Consider the following 26,772-nt stretch of genomic DNA (forward strand, 5'->3'; position numbering starts at 1 on the left):
CAGGCTTGACAAAGCCCTGGCTGGGATGATTTAGTTGGGGACTGGTCCTGCTTTGAGCAGGGGGTTGGACTAGATGACCTCCTGAGGTCCCTTCCAACCCTGATATTCTATGATTCTATGATTTGGCCCTGCCTGGGGTGCCTCTAACCCTGTATTCCCAGAGAGCTCTATCCAGTCTATTTTTTAAAAAACACTTTTAATTATGCAATTTTTAAGACCCCACCAAACCCTGGATTTAATGAGGCAACAATAAAATGTCTTTAAAAATGTATATGAAGTTCTCCACTTCATGAGAAAAAGGCAGATTTAAATAAATTGCCCATAAAAATCACAGATCTGCAACAGGTGAAATTAAATAGTGCCTTATAAAGGGAAAGCAAGAGAGTAAGTGAGACCTCCCCTCATGCAGTTCTGTACCACACATCTAATCTATCCAGGCTCATTTTAAATTACTTCCCTCTAAAAGAATATGTGCTTTTCTTCACTAGGCTACTTTCAAGGGCTGGATGGATATCATGTATGCAGCGGTAGATTCCAGAAAGGTAAAGCACGTTCCCCACCACTCCTCCTCCAAAATTCCACTTCTTATTCTTAAATTGTGCTTATTGTTTTTATTTATTTGCAATAGTGATCATTCGGTTGCATTTCCTGCAGTTACAGCATTGTTATCCATTAAAGGATGTTGTACAGAACCTAAAAGAGTGGGTTCACTTTCGGAGAATTACAGCGGAGAAGGAGTGCAAGGGGATGTTTATTTCATCTTTGGACACGGGGTGGGGGAACACCTTGGGGAGGAAGGGGATATAGCTGCTAGGTCTGCCATTTCACGGATTCTTTGGCCACATCTTGGCTCCTATTCCAGTCCAATGGCAGGAATATTAGCTGCATAGTTGCCATGTACCCCTGCCCAGGCTTAGAGGTAAATTCTAGCTGCCTGGCACCCATGATGTACCTGCATGGTGCCAGGGTAGAGTAAACACCAATATTTTCTTCTTCTTCATCATCTTCTTCTTAGTTTCAAGTAAAATGGAATTTGGAATTTAAAAAACTTTTTTTCAGTCAGTGATGGGACCCCAAATGTGCTGTCCTCAGAACCAGAAAATGAAACTGACTATAAAAAGAAACAGAAGAAAATGACTACTCTGATTTCACTGTTTCATGTTGAGTGAAAGGCAAAAAGGCAAACAGCATGAATGGGGGGGGGGGGAATATTTAAACTGTTTTTGTTTTCACTGTTTCCTCGTCTGAGGTTCTTACTGTTTTTAAATGCAAGATATTAACCTTCACAGTGTGCGTTCCTGCCCTGATTTTATGGTTCCTCTCTGATTTGCAAATCACTGGATATTTTATGGGCTGCACACCCAAAACTCCAGTTGAAGTTGAGGGGAGCTGTGAGTGTGTCACACTTCCAAAATTCAGGGTTTTTGGCTTTACTAATGATTTGAAGGTGGGTAATCAGGTTCATTTAAGAAGTTTGTGTATTACCATCAAAGTGACCTCCAGTTGCACTGAAGTGGGATTTAGGCCGGTGTTCTCCTCCAGGTCACTGGAAGCTCCTTAAATCAAGAAAGATACTAAGGCTCCATAGTGAAATAAATAACTGAGTCAGAGCTGTGACTAACCCTTCCCCCAAAGTCCTGTCTCAGTAGGCACTGGCTTCAGTGCATAACCAGGGATTGGTTCTCTGATGGCATTTTCTTGGTTGCTCCAGAGCCCTGGTTAGAAATATGCAAAAGGGAGGGCTCCAGGACCTTAATTATAGAACCTGTGTTGGGAAGGAGATAGCTCAGGATTGGTAAAACATTTACAGATGCTTTCTCCTCTAGGTAACCAGCTCAAGTCTGGCCCAGATTGGTTGTGATCATAAATTCATCCTATCTGATGGCTATTTGGTGCCCCCTATGTGAAAAGATTTTGGGTGGGACTGGGTCCAGTTCCTGCTTATCACATCATAAAAAACACCATCCAAGCTGGCAGCTCGTTGCAGCCAGAAGTGTAAAGGTCTGAATGTAGGTGGAGACTGAACTCCTGTCTTCATCAGAGCTCCCCTGGGATGTGCTGATGGGGAAGCTTGTACTGGAGCTCTGCAGGTGAGCACATGCTGCCAGTGAGGCACATTTCACCAGCACAAAATTAACCAAAAAAAAAAAAAAGGTAGAAAAGTTCCAGAAGAGCCACATGCCACCTTCCTAGTCTAACACAGACACTTGAACTGAGACAACAGCTCTTTGTACCAATACTTTATACTGTCTTTGCAATGTCTCTTTCTCTCCCCATCCCCACATTCAGCAAGAAGAGCAACCCAAGTATGAGGACAACATCTACATGTACATCTATTTTGTAATCTTCATCATCTTTGGCTCCTTTTTCACCCTGAACTTGTTTATTGGTGTCATCATTGATAACTTCAATCAACAAAAGAAAAAGATAGGTCCACTTTTTTTATTGGTTAAAGAGGCAGATCTGGGCTATTTGCCGGACAAACAGATGAATGGATTTTAAGGTTGGGACACTCCTGCATAATGTCACCATAGAACTTCACTCAGTGATTCCGGTGTTGAGCCTCATCGCTTAGAATTTAGCATCACAGACTGTTTGTGACTCTTAACAACCCTTATCGACTTGCCCCCAGCGCCTGTTTAAGGAAGGGGGCTGGGCAAACAAGTTGCAATAAAACAAGAACCAACTTAATCTTTGCCCAAACTTTAGTGAGGTTCAGAAAAGTTGTAGATTCCCCTAAACACACCTTGATTTTCATTCATGTCTCTATTTTGTAGTCATGTCTTTATTTCAGACCTTCAATTCCAGCAAAGTACTACACTTAGGAGAGAAAAATCAATGGCACAAATACAGAGTGGGGAATAACTGGCTAGGCAATAGTACTGCAGAAAGGGATGTGGTGGCTTATAGTGGATCGATCGCAAACTGACTATGAGTTGACAGTGTGGTGCTCTGTTCAACACTGATGAGGCCTGATCTAGAGAACTGTGCCCAGTTTTGGGCACCACACTTGAAGAAAGATGTGAACTAATTGGAGAGAGTCCAGAGGAGAGTGACAAAAATGACGTTAGAAAACCTGACCTATGAGGAAAGGTTGAAAGAATTGGGCATGCTTAGTCTAGAGAAAGCTGGCTGGGATCATAATGTTCAAATATGTAAAAGGTTATTATAAAGAGGACAGTCATCAATTGTTCTCCATATCTACTGAGGATAGAACAAGAAGTAATCAGCTCAGTTTGCAGAGAGATTTAGGCTAGATATGAGGAAAAACTTATTATAGGATGAACACTGGAACAGGCCACCTAGGGAGCTTGTGGAATTCCTGTCCTTTGAGGTTTTTAAGAACAGGTTAGACAAACACCTGTCAGGGATGGTCTAGATGTAGTTAATCTTGCCTCATTGTGGGGGATAGACAATATGACTTCTTGAGCTCCCTTCCAGCCCTATATTTCTATGAGTCTATGAAATTCCATAAGAGAATGGAAGTGGGATATGCCAGAAGTCTCGGCCACTCTCTCTGCCTCTTCTTTCACTCCAAGCCTGAAGTGAGGGAGTTGCACAGGTAATGCAGCCACCACACTGTGTTAGCAGATGGTCTGCGAGCCAGGGTAATTTGCAGAATAACTTCAATAATTTTGGAATCTGGTGCAAATTATTTCTATCTAAAATAGTTACCACCAGTTTGCCCCACGGCATGTAGCCTAGTAGCTGAGCCTGTACTGTGATCCCTTTCCCTTAATGTGCATGGACTGATTATAACCAGCTTTTTTTTTGCTTCTCCTCTTTTACTTTGGAGGTCAGGATATCTTCATGACAGAAGAACAAAAGAAATACTACAATGCCATGAAAAAACTTGGCTCAAAGAAACCTCAGAAACCTATTCCCCGGCCTCTGGTAAGTGTGTGATTTAACAGGAGCTAGAGGAATAATAACTATGAGGCCAATTTTCAACAGTGCTGAGCCCCCTCATACCAGTGCCCATTGCTTTGAAGATTCACTCTAGACTCCACAATGCCTTGTTATACTGCAGGTGTAATAATCCGAGAAAGTCATTGTGTGTCGTACTTGATTTGCCAGCTGGAGCCAGTCCTGAGAGTTTAGCATCTGAGAGGAAGGATGGCTCCGTAGTTAGAATGCTAGCCTAAGGTTCAGGAGACCTGAGTTCAATTACTTGTTTTACCACAGCCTTCCAGTGGGACCTTGGGCAGGTCACACTGGTCTCTCAGTGCCTCTGCTCCCCATCTCTAAATGTGGATAATAGCACTGGCCTTCAAGGCTCTCAGCAAAGAGCATGGATATGCTGGTGATAAGATTTTGGCAGCCTGTAGCACTGGTAATTACATTTCATTACAAGTACTTTGTACTGGGCAAACTGGCTGAAACTATAGTAAAGAACAAAATTGTCAGACACATAGATGAACATAATTGGTTGGGGAAGAGTCAACTGGTTTTTGTAAAGAGATATCATGCCTCACCAATCTACTAGAATTCTTTGAGGGGGGTCAACAAGCACGTGGACAAGGGGGATCCAGTGGATATAGTGTATTTTCAGAAAGCCTTCACCAAAGGCTCTTAAGCAAAGTAAGCTGTTATGAGATAAGAGGAAAGGTCCTCTCATGGATTGGTAACTGGTTAAAATATAGAAAACAAAGGGTAGGAATAAATGGTCAGTTTTCAGAATGGAAAGAGTAAATAGTGGTGTCCCCCAGGGGTCTGTACTGGGCCCAGCCCTATTCAACATATTCATAAATGATCTGGAAAAAGGGGTAAACAGTGAGGTGGTAAAATTTGCGGATGATAAAAAACTACTCAAGATAGTTCAGTCCCAAGCAGACTGCAAAGAGCTACAAAGGAATCTCACAAAACTGGGTGACTGGGCAACAAAATGGCAGATGAAATTCAATGTTGATAAATGCAAAGTAATGCACATTGGAAAACATAATCCCAACGATGCATATAAAATGATGGAGTCTAAATTAGCTGTTACTACTCAAGAAAGAGATATTGGAGTCATTGTGGATAGTTCTCTGAAAACATCCACTCAATGCACAACGGCAGTCAAAAAAGCAAACAATGTTGGGAATCATTAAGAAAGGGATAGATAATAAGACAGAAAATATCATATTGCCTCAATATAAATACATGGTCCGCCCACATCTTGAATACTGCATGCAGATGTGGTCACCTCATCTCAAAAAAGATATACTGGAATTGGAAAACGTTCAGAAAAGGGCAACAAAAATGATTGGGATATGGAATGGCTGCCATCTGAGGAGAGATTAATAAAACTTGGACTTTTCAGCTTGGAAAAAAGACGACTAAGGGGGGATCTGATAGAGATCTATAAAATCATGGCTGGTGTGGAGAAAGTAAATAAGGACGTGTTATTTACTCCGTCTCGTAACACAAGAACTAGGGGTCACCAAGTGAAATTAATAGGCAGCAGGTTTAAAACAAACAAAAGGAAGTTTTTTTTTTTTCACACAACGCACATTCAACCTGTGGAACTCCTTGCCAGAGGATGTTGTGAAGGCCAAGACTATAACAGGGTTCAAAAAAGAACTAGATAAATTTATGGAGGATAGGTTCATCAATGGCTATTAGCCAGGATGGGCAGGGATGATGTCCCTAGCCTCTTTTGCCAGAAGTTGGGAATGGGTGACGGGATGGATCACTTGATGATCACCTGTTCTGGTCATTCCCTCTGGGGACGTGGCATTGGCCACTGTCGGAAGACAGGATACTGAGCTAGATGTACCTTTGTTCTGACCCAATATGACCGTTCTTATGCTTTGGGGTGTAAATTGATCACATGTTGGACAGCCACCATTTTCTCTCCAGTCTGTAGACACTGGAATAGTGAGTAGGGCCTCCCAAAAGAGGGATACTAGGCTTGGTAGATCAGGGGCAAATTGTGTCCCTTTATCTAACGGGTAGATTTGTTTGTTAGCAGTCCTTGCTAAACCTTTCCTCTGTGTGTTTCCCCCCCCCCCGCCTCCCATCCATGGCTCCTCTCCTGTAATGCAGAACAGCATCCAAGGAGCTGTCTTTGACCTTGTCACTCAGCAAGCATTCGATATCATCATCATGATGCTCATCTGCTTCAACATGGTGACCATGATGGTGGAAACAGACACACAGAGTAGCCAGATGTCCGACATCCTCTGGTGGATCAACCTGGTGTTCGTCATCCTCTTCACCTGTGAGTGCGTGCTGAAGATGTTTGCCTTGCGGCACTATTATTTCACCATTGGATGGAACATTTTTGACTTCGTGGTCGTGATTCTGTCCGTCGTGGGTAAGTGGAGTAGCTAGTGGAGCAGCTTGTGGGGTGCAGTGTCCTTCCTGACATGCACGTTGGATAAGGCTGTCTTCACTAGAAGTAGGTGTCTGCAGGATGGTGTGAAATGGAATGTGGCCCAGCAATTAAAGAGGCAGGACTCCTGAGTTTTATTTCCAGCTCGGGGAGGAGAGCATGATCTAGTAGTTAAAGCAAAAGGTTGAAAGTCAAGACTCTGGTGTTTCCCTGCTGTGCCACTCACTCACTGCGTAAAACTGGGTAAAACACTTTTCCACATCTCACTTTCTCACATCTAAAACAGGAATATAACCTGCTTCGCAGGGGTATTACAAGGCTTAATTAACTAATGCTTATAAACCACTCTGAGACTGGAATGCTCTAGTGCCTCTAGACAAAGTGTTATTCGGTTTTTGTCCTCAATCAATGAGGGATTTACAACTTCTGGATTCCAGTTTGGGTTGGAATTAATGGCTGAAACTGGGCTCCTGGAATTCACTTTTTGTTTTCAGATTTGTGTTTCTTTTATGGCAAATGCATAAATTACTCCAGAGTCACTTGAAAGATGGCATTCACCCTACTGGAAAAGTCCCCATATCTTTGGACTAACCTGGCTCAAAGCATAGAGACTGTCCTTCAGCCCCAAATTGGAGCCAGCTTTGTCTCTGACTCTTGGGTCCAGTTCCATTGATTTCGATGAAAGTTAGGAGCCTAAATACCTTTGAGGCTCCGGGCCTTAGAATGTGGGCCCACAGGCTAATACAATATGAGCTCTACATAGTTCCTCTTCTCCAGATCTCTTTCATTGAGTGCGATTAATAATTATTGTCCCTTAAGATCCAGGGGATGAACAACCAAGGAAACACAAGTCCAAATGCCTTCATGTCCTTGAACCTTAAAATCCCAAGAAGAGGTGCCAGTTTCAGGTCCTAGCTGCCTAAATTTGGGCACCCAAAAATTGAGGCACACACAGAATGAGAGGTCCCTTGTGGAAGTTTGAGCCAGCTTTTCTATGCTAGCACTGCCAGTGATCCCTTGCCTGGTTTAAATTGGGTTATAACATCTTCCCCCTGCCCTCTTCTTTAGGAATGTTCCTGGCTGATCTCATTGAGAAGTATTTTGTGTCACCCACTCTCTTCCGAGTCATCCGACTGGCCCGTATTGGCCGCATCCTGCGTCTGATCAAAGGGGCCAAGGGGATCCGCACCCTGCTTTTTGCCTTAATGATGTCCTTGCCTGCCTTGTTCAACATCGGCCTCTTGCTGTTCCTGGTCATGTTTATCTTCTCCATCTTTGGCATGTCGAACTTCGCCTACGTAAAGCACGAGGCCGGCATAGACGACATGTTCAACTTTGAGACCTTCGGCAACAGCATGATCTGTTTGTTCCAGATCACCACCTCGGCTGGCTGGGATGGCTTGCTGTTGCCTATCCTGAACCGGCCGCCGGACTGCGACCTAGATAAGGAGCACCCCGGGAGCAGCTTCAAGGGAGATTGTGGTAACCCCTCTGTGGGGATCTTTTTCTTCGTCAGCTACATCATCATCTCCTTTCTGATCGTAGTGAACATGTATATCGCCATCATTCTGGAGAACTTCAGTGTAGCCACAGAGGAGAGTGCTGACCCGCTGAGCGAGGACGACTTTGAAACCTTCTATGAGATCTGGGAGAAGTTTGACCCTGATGCCACACAGTTCATTGAATACTGCAAGCTGGCAGACTTTGCCGATGCTTTGGAGCACCCACTCCGTGTCCCTAAGCCTAACACTATCGAACTCATCGCCATGGACTTGCCTATGGTAAGCGGGGACAGGATCCACTGCCTGGACATCCTGTTTGCCTTCACCAAGCGTGTGCTGGGGGACAGTGGGGAGCTGGACATCCTGAGGCAGCAGATGGAGGAAAGGTTTGTGGCGTCTAACCCTTCCAAAGTGTCTTATGAGCCCATCACGACCACGCTCCGGCGCAAGCAGGAAGATGTCTCGGCAGTGGTTATCCAACGGGCTTACAGGGTTCGCTTAGCAAAACGGGGCTTTATTTGCCGGAAGTCTGCCTCTACTAAGCTGGAAAATGGAGGAACAAATCGGGAGAAAAAAGAAGGCACCCCATCCACTGCATCCCTCCCATCCTATGACAGTGTAACTAAACCTGAAAAGGAGAAACAGCTGCGGGTGGAGGAAGGAAGACGAGAACGAGCAAAAAGACAAAAAGATTTCAAGGAGTCCAAGTGTTGAGACAAACAAAAATATGTTGTACAAATTTTTAAAAATTTGCAAGTGAAAAGATTGTTTACAAACGTCACAAAATATATCAATACAGAACAGCTAAGGAGACACCTGAAGATCTTATACCAAACAGTCTGCTTATTGTGTGACAAAGTTGCATCTAAAAGCAGTGACCTACCACCTGTTTAAAGGACCCTTCTAAATGAACATTTAAAAAGGAAAAAAAGGATTTTCTATTGTTTGGGCAGGTGGCTACTGCATGTTCCACATCTATCAATGCAACTTGGGACAAACAAGCAAAATAAAAAACACACACACACACTAAAAAACAAAACCCGCTGCTTGGATTAATGTATCTCCCAAAGCAGCCAAAAATTGATTATTTTCTCATTTTGTTGATTTATCAAAAGAAAACCCAGAAGTCACAATGTTAAAGGGTTTGTTTGTTCATGCAAAACTAATTTGCATTCCTGCATTTAGTTAAGCAGAAAAAAAATAATTAAAAAAAAAGGCAAAATAAAAACTGAACAAAAAAAGAAACAAAAAACCACCCATTTAGCCCATGCCATTTGATTGTCATAGTTTATTTGGTATTTATTATCTGCATACTACTTTCTACATGGGCTTTACTTGGTTTGGGAGATGGGGTAATCAGGTATCTTCAGCCTGGAAACTTGCTCCGGCTGATTTAAAAAAAAATTGTGCTTGTTCAATGCATAGAAATGATTTGCATGATGGCATGCTGTGACCAGGAACCATGCATGAAGAATCATTAAACCACAAGACACTCAATACTCTTCCACAACAGTTGGTTAAGCCATAAGTTCGAGGCACTCCACTGACTACCACACACTGTATTTGGAGGTTAACCTTAAATATAATCATGCCCTTCACTAATATTTACCAATTTGTAACAATTTCTTTCATACACCCTCTAGCAGGAAAAAAATGAAACAAGCAGATGAAATCTGTGCGTGTGTGTGTGTGTGTGTGTGTGTGTATGTTTAACAACCTGTCTTTTCCATACAGCCATCTTTTGCACATTTAAACAAATAATCATACAGAAAGAAAAACCTAAATATTGCTCTGGATCCCATTTGAGGGGGGAATATATAATATTCAAGAATGGCACTGCAAAACCAAAATCTAGGGCTTAAAAAATACCAGTCAACAAGTTCATTTGTGTCCTGTAATATTAATTATTGTTCAGCCGCCATACTGCAGCAGGCACTTCCTAGTGTAGAGAGAACAGTGCTATGTAGGAAATAGCATATTGTCTCTGCAGGTGCAATTTTGGGAACTTGGATAAATCTATCTTAAATGGGGGACTTGTAACTCACGGAGTTTAATTGTGTCCCATGTTCATCAGAGTTGTTGCTTTCTTGGGGTGGCAGCGGGGGCTGAGACCCAGGTGGATTTGTGAAACTCTGAAGTCGTCTTTATATTCTTCCATCATCACTACTTTTTGAAGCTTGCACTTTGATGCTTCATGGTTTTCCTTGCTTCTGTAGCCACAAGGTTTTTAAACAAAGTGGAACACATTACAGTTGACAATAAAATAGCAATGTGATATGGGGCACGGTGCTGCAGGCCAGGTGTCTGATGCCTTCACCTTCTTTCTGTTTCATACATTATCATACTGTAGTAACTAAAAGGTCCTGCAGATTTGGGTAGACGCTAGAGCTGCCTCTCAACTAGTCTAATCACTGAGTGGTAAATCATTCTGTGGGAATGTCACCAGGAAAGCTCAGACTTTTGTGTTTCTTCGTAAGGATATGAGACCCTTTAATATTCTGTTTCAGTGTCCTCCTCAATCAATAAGTCAGCTGTCAGTCACCAATCTAGGTGATATTTTCTTCAAAGCAGCCTTGGGGAATAGATCTGATGCATTCGATGAAGTGAGCTGTAGCTCAGGAAAGCTTATGCTCAAATAAATTGGTTAGTCTCTAAGGTGCCACAAGTCCTCCTTTTCTTTTTGCCAATGGGAAAAGGTAGCAATGCACGGAAACAAGACTGCTTTCCAGCTGCAGCTTGTGTACTGTTTCTAGTGTTGCTGCCCTGTTACATTTTGAAAGGGGGGGTTATGCCATTACTGCTCTGAATCTGTAATGTAGAATGAAGAGGAACAGGATGACTGAATGTAGGCCAAATAAAATGTATCTTTAAAAGGGCAAAACTTTTTAGATGACAGGAGGCAGTTTGGTTTGTATAATCTCACAACCCAGATGACAAGTGTCACTTAAAAAAACAAACGCTATTTGGCAGACATCTGTGCCAAGTTGGACTGTATAAATGCATAGTTTAGCCATTATGATGTCAGTGGAGGGGTTCTTCTGTACTGGTGAACACAACAAAGGACCATTTCAACCCTGTTAGATTTACCCCACTTACTACTAGGCTATGGTGTATAATAAAGATGAAAACTACATACATATGTACAGGCTACATTGTAAACAGCACAAAAAAAGCTGAAAAGTGTGGTTGAAATTTTTAAGAAAATATTATAAATACTGTAATATATCCGTTTATTTTATCGGCATGCCTTTTTGTAAATACAAGAATTAAATAGAACGGCGTCTGGCTTATGCCATTGTCCATGTTTGTTTTTAATTTTTAAAATATTTTCCTTAGATTTTTAGATGTTGTCAGCCAATGTACATTCCCTACCCGCCCCCCAAAACAACAACCCTACACCCCAAAAAGAAAAGCTTTAGTGCAAATTATCTTTACAATCACAAAAATATTTTTTTGTTATTCCAATGTGCAATAAGTTCTCTGACCATTTCTATGCAAGATTTGGCTAAACTACATAATTGTTCTTTAAGTTGGGCGATCAATCTGTATGTGATGGATGGTACATTTGCTGCTCATGCTGGTAACTTCACGGAGCTACTGGAGTCATTTTAAGTAAGACTTCCCTGCGATCTCTCTCTGTTTTTAACCGTTAAACTATTTATCAGTCTCTGTTAAATACAAAGGTCATCCTAAACCATCAATCTTGCTGAAAAATAAAATGAATAATTTCTCCAGCTGTTCAGGGACAGCAGAGTCCATCCTCCTGTTCAACTGAAAAATTCATTTTTTTGTTTTATTTTTTAAAAATTTCCTTTTCGTAGCAAATATCCCTCAGCCACAGTTCACAGGGTGCTGAGAGAATTGGTCTGCGTCTTTGGGAACCTTCACACAGTGAGGCTGAGGCTGGAAAGGAAGCTTTGGTCTGAAATAAAGCAGTCAGGATAGCTTCATGCACCATATCATTGCATAGAAATGCAGATACAGTGTGTGTGTGTGTTGGGGGGGGTGTTAGGGGGGGTTTTGTAGTAAGGTCCTTGATGCGGAATTTTTTATTCCCGATTCAGGGTTGTGGGAATAAAACAGTAGGCCACTGTTGGATTAAAATGCCAGAAGAGTGAGGCTGTAACAAGTGGTCGTCCCTCCTGCCCCCACAGCATGCGTAAAATCCTCCATGCTGTTTTGGTTCATTTATTACCCTGTTCTTAAAAGGGCTGGGGAGGGGGAAAAGAAATACCAGTTCAAGCTGCTTCACTCACTTTTCTGGTCTATTTTCACTTTTAAAAAAAAAAAAACCAAACGAAAGCTCATGTGGAAGAATAAGAAAAAAACAAAAAACCATGAGCTGCCATCGTAGAGGCCGCACCCAAGCTTTTGCATTATTTAGTTTTCTGCTGCAACAAATATTAAAGCTGTGCCAGACCAATGCTGAAGATCAGCATATTAGAGATTGCATGGTGGCTCATCCTGCTCTAACCCAAACATGATTAAAAATCACATAACTATAATCCAAAAGAAAAATGAAATAAACAAGGTAAGAGTGTCTTGGTGTCCATTTATTTGACTGGTTTCCACCTCCTCGCTCCCATTCTTGCTGGGTTCTTATTTTTTTTTTAAATATATAAAAGTGGCACGAGTAAGACCTAACTTGTGTTGCAGGGGAAGCTCGTGGAAATGTTTTTGTTCTTGTTTTTAGTGTTCACCGTGAGAGATTTGTGGCCTTCAGTGGCTCTTTGCTGGTATCTAGCAGACAGGTCGGTCTTAGTGCCAATCCGCAGCCCCTTGGGATTTTCCTCAGAGGTCAGTGCTGTGATTGGGCACGGTGACTGCAGCATGTTGATAGCAGCTGAGCAGGTTGGTGGCCTTTGTGAGGCCAAGTGGTGGCTGTTCGTTAATATCTTAGTGAATGCATCACGAAAAACACCATCAAAACCGGCCCCCATTCACTGGTAGGCTCAACACAAGCCACAGATTGGAGGCTACGCAGCCTGCAGTCCCCTCTTGCTCCTGGGTGTACGGAACGCTTGCTCTGCTGCTCGCACGCGCTCGATCTGCTCTGTCGATGTGCAGGGAACTTAAGTCTGCAGCACTCTCCCTCCAATCCATTCACTTTTAAAGACATACGCCAAAATTGTACAGACTACGTGAAATCCGCCAGCATACCTGACATCCTCAACACACGCAGCAAGGCTCGTGCAGTGTGGCTGCAGGAGCAGCAGAAGGGCGAGAACCCAGCTGCCCCTCTCACTTGAGAAACTCCAGTAAGGGTAAGCCATAGGGGGCCTTTGAGGCAGCTGACCATTGCTGAATCCATTCAGTGGTGCGCAGTAGGACTCATATGCTGTCGCCTCTTTGTTCACTTCCCTTTGTACACTTTTTTTCTTTCCAATTAAAGGGCAAGATAGTGCATTAGCTTCGTGTGCTAGTTATGTCTCTCTGGAGGCCAGGTTTTGTGTCAAAATGGTTCCAAGTCAAATCAGGTGTTGGTTTAAAATAGGTCTCCCTAGAAGAGGTTCCCCCCACCCAAAAGCAAAGAACAATAACCAACCCAACCCAACCCCTGTACCCAGAATGCTAATTCCCTAACATTGGTCAGTATCTGGTCACGAAAGCCTGGTCCTGGACTAGCTGTGGGTACTGCAAGCCAGGATTGTGGGGCACCACCTGAACTTGGTGGGAAGCTTGCCCAAGATGTGGCTGTGGTGTACTGCACCTGGATTTAACAGTCACGTTAAAAAAAGAATGCTAAACAAATTACCAAAAAAGTTAAAGGAGGAGAAAAATTTGCCCTTTGCAAGTTTGTTGCATGTTGTGATTTTATAGAGAGGTGCGTGTGTGTATGTGTGTGTGCGTATGGAGGGTGTATTCTGCATAGATGAGGTGAGGAGTGGTGTCCAGTGGCTAGAGCAGGAGACTGGGAAACAGGACTCCTGGGTTCTATTTTCAGCTCTACCACTGACATGTTGTGTGACCTTGGACAAATCACTTAACCTCTCTGTGCCTCAGTTGTACCCATCTGTCAAATGGGTGTATAATTACCTACCTCACAGGGGTGTTGTGAGGCTCAATTAGTTAACATTTGTAAAGTGCTTTGAGATTCACAGCTGCAAGTGCTATTTAGATGTGCACAGTAGAATCATGGACTAAGGGGGAAATGAGATGGTACCATAAATGCTGCTAAATGAGTCATTTGTAAACTGCACTGCTCCAGTGAACCCAGCTTCTCAACAACGATCAGGGCAAAGATTTTCTTCCTTTTACTTTGCTTATGTGACTTGTTCTGGATACTGTGTTGATTCCCCCCCCCCCCCCCCCATGCTGTATTAGCCTTCCCCTTTCACCCTTCCTAGATTTTGTTCCCTGTTCTGTTTTACATGAAGAAAGGAGGAGGAAATAATTGGTGTTTGGGGGATAGGGGTGGTGAAAGAATGTAAAAACACAGTGGGCTGGAAGTCTGAGAGTCTGACTTTTGATTTCCTTTGTACTGTACATCTTTTTACTTTGGAATTTGCAATAAAAAGGTATGTCCATCTTGTTTTAACCTCTTCTCTTGCATGACCTGTCACCCTTCAGGGGCTGGCATGGCTCTGCATAACCAACACCCCAGAGAAACCTGGAGTTTACATGGTGCTCACTGCTGCAGATTAGGGGAAAAACTGGATGTCCCTTAAAATGGGTTGCAGGAGGAAGTGCTTATAGGCCCATGCCAAAGAGGGTGTGCTGTGCCCCTAAGCTGCCAAAATGTCCCATTCTCCCCCCCCCCGCCCCCCGGTTGCATTGATGTCAAACCCCGCAGGAGGCTCTGAGCCCTTTGCAGGATCAGGTTCCAACTGGCTTCATGTACTTTATTTGAACACACAGGCACTGTGGGCCACAAGATAGATCTGGCAGTCGGCTGCGGCTGTGATAGACTCTGTGCCTGGCTCTCCTGCTGGACTGCTGTGGGACCTTGGCTCTGTCACTTCCCCCTGCTGTGCCTCTGTTTCCCCTTCTTTGAGCTGGCTTAATGAGCCTGACTTCCTGTGTCATGAAGCACCGTGGGCACGATCCTGGCAGCCATGAAAGCCAATGGGTCAGGGTTAGTTTGGGGTTTTAAAAATAAATAATCTTTGCTTCAAACCTGCACTGAGCTACCACAATCCCCGTCGTGAAGAAGAGCCTCTGTGGTTACACCCCTAAGAACAGCAGCCCCTCTGCCTCCTGCACAGGGCCACACCGGGGCCGTTCTGCTCCACAGGCCGGGTGAAACTCCTGTGTTTTACTCAGTCTGGTGCAGTAGAGGGGGATTAGGTGGTGAATGGCAACTGGTGCCTTTGACAGTCACCCCCTCTCCCTCCACACGCACCCAGCGTTGCAACCTGCGGGTCAGAGGGAGGGTGCAGGAGCAGGGATAGGCTTGTGGCTGGAAGGTTTCTGGCTCTGACAATTCCAAGCTGGCTCCACAGCCACCCCCTTCGCAGCACGCATGTTGGCCACGTGGCCGAAAAGGATTTAGGTGCCTCAGCCCTCCGAGGGGGACCAACAGAGAGCTTGCACTGCTGGGACTGTTCACCGTCCGTGAGCACTTCCTTTTTTATGCACTTACACCCACACGCCCGCTTTGCCGCCCTGTCCCCGTGGCCGTGGTTTTACGATTGGTTCTGGGTGATTTCTGGACATTAACACGAGGTAAGAGCTGGTTATGATTTTTTTTTTTAAATGTTCTTAAGGACACAATTCCTGCTACGACTTGCAGGGTGAGGAGGGTTGGTTTTTTTTAACTTTCAGCTCCAGTCGTTTCCCAGGTGCCTGTGATGGTTATTACACCCATGTTGTTGCAAAACGCTGTGCCGCTTTCCTGTCAATCCAAGGCGGGGGGAGAGCGGCAGGGACAGGGCTGGGTATGGCATGGCTGCACAGGGGGGTGGTTTAGTGCCTAAGGCACAATGAGGGGCAGTCTAATTCAGCCCACACAGCAGAGGCGGGCGGGCCGCAGGCAGGGCCGGCTCTAGGTTTTTGCTGCCCCAAGGTGAGGTGGGGCTGGGGCTTGCGGGTGGCGCTGGCAGCGGAGGGAGTGATGTCCCCTTCTCCCAGCGCCTGCAGGGGCTCCCCCCGGCCGCGCAGAGATGCCCCCATGTAAAGGGTGGCACAAGGCCGCGCAGCAGCCGGTGCGCACATGAGGTGTCGCAGCCCCCGCTCCCTGGCAGGACTCGCCCTCTCCTCCCCAGGTAGCAGCTGGGCTCTGGCCGCTCAGCAGCCTGGGGCTGGGGCTTCCCCTTCCCGCTGCGGCCGGGGGCGCGGTGCCCTCACCCTGTCTAAGTGGTGCAGCTCCGAGAGCGCAACTGCCCTGGACAGAAAGGACGGCTGGAAAGCCGCCCCTGGAAACGTGCGGCCCCAAGCATGTGCCTGCTTAGCTGGTGCTGAGAGCTGGTCCCGGCTGCAGCCACACCCCAGAGGGGAGAAAACTAGAACTAAGCAGCAGCAAAGAACAGTAAGGGGGAAAGAGCCACTGGGACCTAATTCAAAACCAGCTTGTACGGGCTATGGACGCTGCACACAGCCGCCAAACAGCCAGAAACCCAGCCAGCTGAGATGGGCAAAGCCAGAAGCAAGAGTCACTTTGTCCTAGCCTCTAGCAAGGGAATAAAGCAAGTCCTGCTAGCTCAGGCAGCAAACCTACGGCTCTCGCTATATGCAGGGATGGAATTCATGTTAATGCTAAATGGCCGCGGTGCTGAACTCAAATGTCCATAGCTAGAAAAACAAAAGCTGATTGAAATCACCCTCCCCCCCAAAACACCCGCAATCTTCCACTCTGTTTTTTCCTGCTTTGTCACAGGTGAGGCCAGGGCCTGAGGCACATGGAGAGCTGGCATGTGCACTGAGGCCGGAGGGTCCTAGGGGAGTTCAGTGCACACCACCCGCGATTGCCTTCGTGGGGCAGGGGAAGAGGTAGGGGGAGCCTTTGCATGGCCATAGTTTTGTCCACTCTTTATCCACCAGATGGCAAAAGTTCTGCACCCCACCACTTTGAATGTCAACCTTACTATGCAGGGAGAGGTCAGAGGCCCCGCTCCAAAGCCTCAGGCTGGCAGTTATAGGCGCACTGCTAAGTCATGGCAGTAGGGAGCGTATGAAAGGCTACAGCAGTTACGCATCTGTCCAAGGCAGGGCAGGCGGCCAGCCTAGTCAGTCCGGTATGGGGCAGATGCTCAGCTGGTGGGAATTGGCAACGATCCATTAATGGGCTGACCCTCCAGCCTGTGCTCATTGCCCTTACCGAGTGTATGGCAGGGGAAAGCCGGTGCCTCCAAGTGCTTATGAGCTCACTGGTGTCACAGGGCACAAGGATTTAGTCCACTGAATAGCACTCTAAGCCATTCAGGCCAGTAGTTCAAAGCTGGAACAGGTGCTTGTCCTGCTGACAGCCCACATGGGAGCCGCAGCCATGAACGAGGGCCCCTGCCAGGGGAAAGCACTGTCTGGGACTTGCAGGAAACCCACAAGTGCAGCTTACTCAGTAAGGCTGTGCCTTTTCACCTTGTTACAGGAGCCCCACACCATGTGATCTGGTTTGGGAGCTGCTCTGCCATGTCCGAAGCAGCTCAAGGAAACTTCTGTGACCCTCGGCATGCGGTCAGCATGTTGTTTACTCACTGATTGAAAACACCTAAAAAAAAAAAAGCCTGCAGTGAACATTGAACCCTGGGGGAAGAGTGAAAATGAGCCCCCAGCTCAGGTGCCCTTGCCAAGGCCTGCGCCAGCCAGGGCAAGAGCTCACTGTGTGTGGTTCAGATAGGCCCAGAGACCAGCTTCCCAACAACATTCAAGGGACTTGGTTCCAGACTCATAGCAAGAGTCAACTGCAAAGCTAGGGTCCCCTCTGAGTATGCCCCAACCACAAGCATGGGGCCCGGGCTCAGAGGTAGGGCTCTGCCAGACCCCAAAAGCTATAACTCTTGGCCCATCACTAGTCAAGACCTTGCCCTGCAACTGGAAGAGGCTGGCCAGGATGATCTGCCCCCCAGGCAGGAACTGAACATGAAAGTCAAGCTCCCCCCTGCAATGGAAGCAATCCCCTCTGCTAGGGGACCTGTATACCAGAGAGGCCTTTGCAGATTGGAGAATCAGGTCCCTCATCATTTAATAAACCTCAGTGCAATGGCTAATTAACCCTATGTTGCTGGATTGTCACTCAGCACTGGGTTGGCTGGTTGGTTTTTTAAACCATAAAGCAGGCAGCTTGAGGCTGCTTGTCCTAGGCACACATCTGAGCCACGTGCTCCCATGCTCTCTCCTTTGTGAGTGAGCTGCTGCATACACATCACATTGCAAATAGGCACCCGGCCAACTCATCCTTCTAGCTCGAGGACACACGTGGTAGAATGTGCTTCTGTTACAGACTGCCATCCGCCAGCGGCTGTGGGCAGGCAGGCAATGGGACATGCTGAAGGTGCAGTGACTCAGGAGGAGATACAGCTGCATTCAGAGCGGTCTTGGTGCCAGGGGCTGGACACCTGGACCTGGGCCTGCTGCACTGTTACAGATAATCATTAAGTCACCTCCGCAATGCCTTTTGTATCTTTCCGGTCTGTTAGTCTTCACATTAACCATGCAGGTGTTCTTGGATTGAAAACAACCACCTTCCTCAGCTCCAGTAAAATGTCATTAGTCAAGTGTAAGCTCCAGCTTTTGCATACTGCCAGAAAGGGTTAAGCCCTCCACTTCAAACAGCTGAAAGCCCAGGGAGTTGAGAAAACAGAGCCACTTTTTGCCTGCCTCTCCGGGCAGCTGCAGCCAGGCATTCAGGACACGTGGCTCTGGGTTTGCTCTTCTCCTTGTAGCAGGCGTGGCGGTGACAGCGTAAAGTAGGATTTGGGGCCTCACAGCACAGGAAAATCTCCACTGCCGAGGCATTAATGCAGCATAAGTTCCGGAGTCAGCATCGCTGGGACCGGCGCAGGGCGTCAGTAAGAACAGCCTTGTGTGAGTGAGCCAGGGCTCTAGCTATGGCTGCAAAAAGCATTTTCGGTAGATCCACACTTTTAGAACATGGATTACCTGACTGCTGGAGAGGAAATATTGGAAAAACACCCACCCACCCTCTGCCCCTTTCACTCTGCCTATGTTGTTACTGCACCGAAGGGGCTGAGCAAGAGAATGCCCTACAAAGCATTGGAAGGCCTGCAGGTGGGAGGAGAGGGGAAGGAGGGGAGGGTGCCTCTGTAGCAGGAACTCAGCAGGTGGAGCAGGACAAGTACTTGCTGGCTCAGCACATGGCCTCAGAAAACATGGAGGTAAAGTGAGGCTAAACAAAGCTCCAAGGTGGAGCAGAAAGACCTGGGCTATAATGACTGGCTCACCCCGCATTTCTGAAGCCATAGGAAGGAGGTTGCAGTAAAGGTTCTCTCAGTTGCCTACAGCACTGACTTGCCAATCCCAAACATTCAAAAATCAAGAGTCAGGTCTCAAAAAAAACCATAAGTTTTTTTTTTTTTTTAAAGACATAAATGTGCAGACCTTTGTGTTTTCATTCTGGTTTCTGAGCCTGCAGGTTACTGGCCCATCCCATTTCCCAGCTTTTCTACACAACCCTCAAGGCTAGAAGCCCCTTAAAACAAAAAAATCCCACCCACCCCTCCGATTCTCATATGGTCACTTGACTCTAGGAGCCAGGGCTTTAAGAAACGACATCAAGTATCAGAAAACTCAGGATAACACCGTGAAAATTGGCATCCCTTGGAAAGTTGCTTCCCACCCCCTCTAACTAGGCAGGATCCCTAGCACCCCCCCACTGGCTCGCTAAATGCTGCAGCCAGGTCCCTCTGTCTTCAGGGAATCCAGCAGGTTGCCCCCACGTGTGGCTTACGCTGTTGCCTGTGCACACCGCAGCACCCCCTAGTGGTACTCTTGGGGACGCCCTGGAAACAGCCTCACTCTGAGCTAGTCTGATGTCTAGATCTGACAGATTCTAGGGGAGAGGAAGCTAATTGCCTCCCCCTGTCTCCAAAACCTGCAGGGTCCTGAAGTGTGTGTGCACACGGAGCAGCTCCACTCCCCCTAATGCCGAGCAGATTGGAGTCTAAACAGAGACTCGGCAGGAGGGATTTGCTCCTGGACAGAGATATTCCCCAGGCAAACCAGCTGTGTGGAGTGGATGTGACTCTCCAAACGATGGCTCTGCCTAGGGCCTGGCTAACCAGGAGCTGGGGCTGTACCAAGCCATGGCTTTCTGGACGGTGGAGTTGGGCTCTTCCGCCAGCTGCCTGCATGGGAAGGGCAATCAATCAGCGCTAAGGTCCAGAGTCATTACAGTTCTGGGAACACAAACAATGAGGTCAGCATTCTGGGAAGCAGCAATGAATCAAACACACAGACACGCCTCTAAGCGAGCCCTGAATCAGATACTAAATCACCCAAGTCTAAAGGGCAGGGGGCCGGGTTGGGAAGTGTCAGGGCAGCCAGTCGAAAGTGCCAGGGTGCGGGAGGATGGTGAGTCAGCATGCTACTTGTTCCGGGAAGGTTTAGCCTAAGGTGCCCCAACCCTTTGCAGACAGTCGTGAAGCCCCTGTGGGAAGGAGGCTAATAGGAGAGGGTCCATTTCAAAGACAGGAGGGAAACGAGACATTGGGAGACTAAGAATTAAAATTTCTAAGCAGTCACTGTCTTTAGAGAGGCCAAATGCAGACAGCTTCGGCGGAGCACTCAGGGTGTTAGCAGCCCACACCAGGCCGGATTTTCACAAGTGCTTGCTCCCAGCCCTGCCCCACCGGGAATATTTAGTTGCCTATAGGAGAGCTACTGGGTGCTCAGCTCTTCTGAAATTCTGGCTGATGAGTAAATGTGCCTGGAAGCATCTGAATTCATGCAAAACTTCATTCCAGGTCAAAGCTCCAGTCCACACAGCCTGCTGCACCTGGCCTGCCGCATCTCCTAGCCTGCCATCCCAGACCCCCGGCCCATCGCCGTCCTGCGTCCAGAAAGAGTTCACATTCCACTTCTAAAGAAGAGTGGGAAGAGGGGTGATCTCTCCCTAACGCACCTCGTTAATGACCGAATGCTTTCTCGATTTTTTATTCTAGTCTTAACTCTGCTGAGTGAAGCCAGTTGCCCTCAGCTGTGTGATAAACCAGCCTGCAGCCAGATCTCTAGCACCATGCTGAAAGCAGGTCCCCTCTGGCCCCCAGGGGTTTGAGTCTCTGTGCCCTGCACCTTGTGTTGTCATTTACACCAGTGAGAAGTGGGAATACAAGGCAATCATTCTGAGCAAACAGCGTGTTACACCCACCATGCACTACAGCAAACGATGGGTGCCCAAGGTGCAGGGCAACCAGGAATCTGGCTCCATCAGCACAGTCCTAATTTGCCCCCAGAGACCACTGAGCTTGTGCCTGCTCGTGTGAGCAGCCGAGCGTTTCCTGCACACAGGTCGCTGCCTCTGTGTCTCTGTGGCTGCTCTGTAACGAAGTGGACAGAGAGCTGGAAGGGCACAAACAGGCACGGTGCCTGCCCAGCAAGGGCCAAGGTGAGCGGGAGGAGGTGGGGCTAGGAAAGCACAAAGCTCTTTGGGTGGCTTTGTCACCGTGGAAAGGAGTCTAGATTAGAGCCCCAGGAGCCTGACAAGTGCGAGGGGCTTTTAGCACATCTGTAGCTGAGGCTCTCAAAGCACTTTACAAACACCAAGATCTTTTCAGGAGCCTTAGCCCCAGGTGAGTCTGAGGGGAGAAGTAAAGGTGACTTTGCACTGCCCAAATCCTGTCCGGTCCAGGGTCCAGTTTTGCTCTGAGGAGAAGTTCAAGCAAGCAGCCCCTAGGAACACAAACTTACAAGCATTTCCCATAGCATCCTACAGGCCGTCCATACCCCAGAACAACTGGAGCACAGAATGCTCCAGCCACACACCCTACTGCGCTCCCCTACCCTGGGTATTGTGAGGTAAGGGGCACAGGGACATTAGTTTGGGGTGTGAGTGAGTGAGAGAAGGGAAGATGCCAGCTGGCCAGGGTTCTGGAAATAGCCAAGACACACTATTGGTGTGAAAAATACTGCAACTATTTAAAACCTTACTTATCTCCCAGCTCAAAAGGTAGCATGGAACGGTTAGTGCCACAGTGGGGCATTCATCCAGAGGGCCAGTATTCAGTGATGCTCTCACAGCCCTCAGAGGGGAGAAAAAAAAACAACCCACAAGGAATTCTCACTACTGAATCACCAATGCTAATTCCTACCTGCCCCTGCATTTCTTAGGCATCGCCCAGCCCGAGTACTGACCACAAGTGACTGTTCTTAGCATGTGGGAACGTGCATGATCCCAGCCTAAGGCCATTCAGATGCAGAGCAATCTCCCACCACAAACTGCCCTCAGGAGGATTCGCGGATAGCTCCAGATCAATACCATAAGAGGGAGGCAGGATGACTGAACTAGCTCTTTGCCATCATGCACTAGGGTACAATTCCTTCCAGATCAATTCTCTGCATGGCAGAAAGACAATATCAGGATCTAGATTCTATGGCCTGCGTTTCAGAGATTGCTAAGGGACAGGATTGGTACAGCGGAAGGGGAATAAGGAGCAGAGTCGACCACCAGTTGTTAAGAGCTGCCTGGACTGCACCATTCCTGAGGGACTGCCCAGCAAACCAACTCCAGCAAAACTCTTAATTTGGGCTCTTGGAAACCAGTTTGCTGGAAAACTGCATAGAAGCTGAGACACCTGTGCTAATATAGAAGGGGCCAGCCAAGTCCCCAGTTTGCACCAGGCTCTACGGGTTTCTCAGGGCTTAGTTTGCAATGAAAGAGGTGCTGGGGCTCAAGCAATGTTTTACATTCATAACTGCTGCAGAGGTGCCAGGGTTAGGAACTGTCAAGCCCAGAGGTGCCGGGGGATCAGCCCTGGCACTAATCAAGCACAGGGGTTTCTTGGCATGAAGCCCATTGCCAGGCATAAACTCTGCTGATTCAGGTACCAAATACCTGAGGTTAAATCTCCTCTCTCCCCATCCAATACCGAAGCCACCGGGACATATTAGACTGCTAGATCCAGAGGCAATGGGACGTTCTCTGGGAGAGCTCCGTGTCTCATTCTTGGAGCAGCAGGGCCTGGCTTTGATGGCATTCAGGCACCACCTGCATCCCCCAAGGACAGAGTAGGAAAGGCCACACTAGAGGTGGGGACTATTTGGGATCAGGATGGGATTTCAGCATACCTCTGCTCTTCAGTTTCATGTGAATTTTGCATCAGCTTTAAATCTGTGTCACAGGTGCCCGGGACAGGAGCAGGTGTTAGATTAATACAGTGCAATTCACTTGTTGGGAATGTTGCAAAGGCCAAAACTATAACTGGGTTCACAAAACAACAGATCTGTTCATGGAGAAGAGGTCCATCAATGGCTATTGGCCAGGATGGTCAGGGACAAAACCCCATGCTCCAGGTGCCCCTAAACCTCTGTTGGGAGTGGACAACAGGGGATGATGGATCACTTGATAACTGCCCTGTTCTGTTCATTCCCTCTGGGGCACCTGGCATTGGTCACTGTCGGCAGACAGGATACTGGGCTAGACGGACCTTTGGTCTGACCCAGTCTGGCGGTTCTTATGTGCTGGGCAAACTTTACATCAAACATTATTGTACAGCTACCCATGCGTTCCCTCCCCAGATTTAGCAAAGAGCTGGCCCTGCAGGAAACCCTCATTTTCCTCTCATCCTTTTGGTCCAGCTCTGCCACAAAGCAGAGATGAGAGGGGCAGCTTGTGAGTGCTGCAGGGGAAAGCAGCGGGTAGACCAAAGCTCCCTGTCCCTTGCAGCCGACCCCTATATCTTCCCATATCCCAAATGTATGGACTGTCTCTGCCTTGTTTCTAAAACCGTGGGCAGCACAGCCCGGTTACCTTCCTTCCTGTCTGAAAAAGGCACAGCAGCAGTGATTAGGGGAGGGATAGGGAAATACAGACTTTCCTGCTCTGCCAGCGATGGGAAGAGACAAGCTCTGGAACTGCAGACAGCAAAGGAGGCCGGTAAGTAGCTCACAGTGATGGTGTGGTCCTGCTCTGGCAAGCTGATCCTACCCTGAGCCCTTGGGCGGCTGACTTTATAGCTAGTTTAGGTCGCTGTTCCTTAGGGCACAGTGGCATCTTGTGACAAGTGGTGGAATAGACAGTAACAGTAAGGGACCTGCAAACATAAGAATGACCAGACTCAGAGACCCGAGGTCCATCTTGCCCAGTGTCCCATCTCCCACCGTAGCCACTACTAGATGCTTCAGAAGAAGGTGCAAGAAATGTTGCAGGGACAGATGTGGGATAGCCTTCCTTCTCCCCCAGGGAAGTTTCTCCTGAGCTTCCCCCCCAACCATAGTTAGCTAGTGGTTGGCTCATGATCCACAGCAGGAAGATTTAAGTCTTTGGAAGTTCTCACAAGATAGCAGGGGGGAAGCAGGCTTTGGTGTTTGAAGCCACTTTGCAATCTCACCCCCCTGCACACATTTATATATAAACCAGACCCCACTCCTGGGCTCGATTCCATAAACAGGAGCATTTTATTGGTTGTGCCCCATGGAGCTGTTGGTGGAAAAGTTTCAGATTCAAATTACGGCTCCCCTTCAAAGCTGGTGTCATCGGAAGCATCCCCATCCAAACTGTCCCCTAAGTCTTCATCTAAAATCAAGGCATAGTTGAGGTCGTTCTCAAACAAGGGGTTGCGAGCAGCATGCTCAGGCAGGGGCCCTGGGCTATGATGAGAAATCTCCATGGAGTCTCGGCTCAGGGTCCAGAGGAAGGAGTAAATAGCAAGCGCCATGAGGACAAAAGAGGTTAAAAACCCTCCGATGAAGCCAGAAGCCACCGGATTGATCCATTCAAAGAGGCTCCTGTCGTACGGAGGGAGTGGTTTCCTTTCGATGAGGAGGTCGAGGTCACCCCAGCCTTCCTGCATCAATCCGCTCCCCCTGCGGGATTTCCCCCCAGCTCGCCGAGCTCTGCTGTGCTGGTTTGTCTCTCCATGTTTCTCATCCTCCTCCAGCAGGAGCGAGGCGGCCAGATGTTCCACCCCCTTGCGATATTCTTCCACATTCCGCTTCAGCTCGAGGTTCTTGTCCTGGTTCAAGTTCTTGCCCAGCTCCTGGGAGATGTCAGGGCGCCCAGTCCGGCGGAGAGCTCGGGAGAGACGGTCCCAGGGCACCGAATCGCCTTCTGCCCCGAGCCACCGGGTCAGGACATCTCGGCACGGCTCTGCGCGGACGATGTCCCGCCGGCGGCGGGAGCGGAGCGGGTTCTTCGCCTCCGAGAGTCGCTCCAGCGCCTCCTCCGTGTTCTCCTCGGGGCCGGTGATCTGGGTGTAGAACTCACGACATTCCTCCGGGGAAAGCAGCTCGGATATGCGGCCCATCATGTGCATGCCTATGTCATCCGCTGCTGTGTCCTCGCAGGAGCCACAGGTAACCAGCAAGAGGAGTCCGACTCCTACGGTCTCAAACATCACGGGAGAATGGGGCCCAGACCCTGAGCAGAGAGAATATCAGCACAGGCCAAGGAGTTCTGGGCTAGACCTGGGCAGGAGACTGACTCCGCATTCCAACCCCCAACCTGAGATGCCTAAAACGGATCAGTCCACGTCCACCCGCACAGCAAGGGGCTGGGCTGCCCTGTCATTAGCACACGCACCCAGCACGAGTTCTGCCTGTGGCTCGAGGACTCGAACTCATGTCCCCATCCCGGGCTATAGTCGCTCACACTCACTCTCTGCCCCAGCGAGCATTCAAGGACGCCCACCAGTGGAAACTAAGGTGGCAACAAGATTAGGCAGCAGCTGAGCAGAGGTTTTGAGCACCTGAATTTTGGATCGAGGCACCTAACTCTTTGCAGATCCAGCCCCTGCACTCCCGAGTTTCACAAAAAACACGATAGAAGAGGGTCAGTGGTTAATCATGGGGCCCTTCTATTGGCAAGGTTCGGAGGGTCTTGAACAGCCACCCCCCTCCTTGCATGGCCTGCCGTGACCACAGCACAAGCTGGTGGGACGGTGCAAATACTGGCCCTGAATGTGCCAGGTGGTCAGGCCCCTGTTCCCTGCTCTGCCAGCATAAAGCGGTGGGCTCCCGGCCAGCAGTGCCCGACATGGGCCCTGACACTGTGGGCTTGCATTTGTATCCCGGTGTGGGTGGAAATGTAAAGCAGTGGAAGGAGTTACCGGATCCTCTCCCTGCTCAGCTGGTGGGGAGCGTGGCTCCGTGTGGAATTTAGAACCTGGAGCGTCAACTGATGTCACACATGGCAGTCCCGTTTCTACTCCGCCCCTTCAGTTCTCCGCTTTATCCCCTTCCCCCCCAGGCACCACTCCCGTATGAACTGGGCAATGCAAGCCTCTGTGCCCCGGGGTCCTGCTGCCCTCCACACCAAGACAGTTTGCACCATGCGTCGTGCGTTGGAGCCAGTGACCCATTTGGGGACGCAGTTTGCGGGGTGTCTGTAACAAGCCCCCGGACTCAGACGGAGCTCAGCTAACGTCCGCCGAGGATCAGAAAGGTCAGCAAACTTGGAGCAGGTTCGGAAGGCGCTTCCAGTGGCTTTTGGCATGCAAGACCCATGTCCGCATGACAAACAGCCCACTAATTACACAGATTACCCCGTCTTGGGCGGGTCACCTTTCTCCTGTTCCTTCGGGGTCTCAAGCAAAGCAAAACCATGCTGCAGAACAGGCCAACGGGTATGTCCCCAGCTCCCTCCCGGGGGTTACTTCTGGGGCCGCCCATTCATGGAGCTTCCTGCCCACGCGTAGCTCTGCCAGCAGAGAGATGCCATCTGCACATTCACACACCCGCTAGTGCTATTCGCTCCACGAGCGGGTGGAGGGGCAGTGGCAGGTTGAAGAGCTCTTCCCTCCGGCCCCGGCCCCGAGTCCACACACGGGCAGCAGGGAAATGCGGTTCTCCCCTCCAGAGCTGGGAATAAAACACCCAGGAGTCCTCCATCCCTGACCACTGCTC

General features: G+C 48.2%; 2 protein-coding genes across 10 annotated transcripts in view; one reads left to right on the plus strand and one right to left on the minus strand.

Annotated features, from left to right (window-relative positions):
- Positions 1-12,095, plus strand: part of SCN8A (sodium voltage-gated channel alpha subunit 8) — a 114,956-nt gene extending 102,861 nt beyond the window's left edge. For all 9 annotated transcript variants that reach the window (XM_043533205.1, XM_043533204.1, XM_043533199.1 and 6 more), the window contains 5 exons: positions 489-542; positions 2,290-2,427; positions 3,790-3,894; positions 6,028-6,298; positions 7,385-12,095. In XM_043533205.1, the coding sequence (XP_043389140.1) occupies positions 489-542; positions 2,290-2,427; positions 3,790-3,894; positions 6,028-6,298; positions 7,385-8,532 (1,716 nt within the window). In that variant the 3' untranslated portion in view covers positions 8,533-12,095. The remainder of the gene's footprint in view (positions 1-488; positions 543-2,289; positions 2,428-3,789; positions 3,895-6,027; positions 6,299-7,384) is intronic.
- A 12,268-nt stretch (positions 12,096-24,363) lies between these two features.
- On the minus strand, positions 24,364-26,047 carry TMDD1 (transmembrane and death domain 1). The gene has a single exon (XM_027827069.3). It carries the CDS (start codon positions 25,263-25,265, stop codon positions 24,378-24,380), a length of 888 nt encoding a protein of 295 aa, XP_027682870.2. The 5' UTR covers positions 25,266-26,047; the 3' UTR covers positions 24,364-24,377.
- Positions 26,048-26,772: the final 725 nt, after the last annotated feature.

This window comes from Chelonia mydas, chromosome 20 (assembly GCF_015237465.2).
Source record: "Chelonia mydas isolate rCheMyd1 chromosome 20, rCheMyd1.pri.v2, whole genome shotgun sequence".
Taxonomy (NCBI): domain Eukaryota; kingdom Metazoa; phylum Chordata; order Testudines; family Cheloniidae; genus Chelonia; species Chelonia mydas.

Bases quoted from the DNA above. Each gene is read 5' to 3' on its own strand.
- TMDD1 (XM_027827069.3), bottom strand. From the start codon at position 25,265: ATGTTTGAGACCGTAGGAGTCGGACTCCTCTTGCTGGTTACCTGTGGC.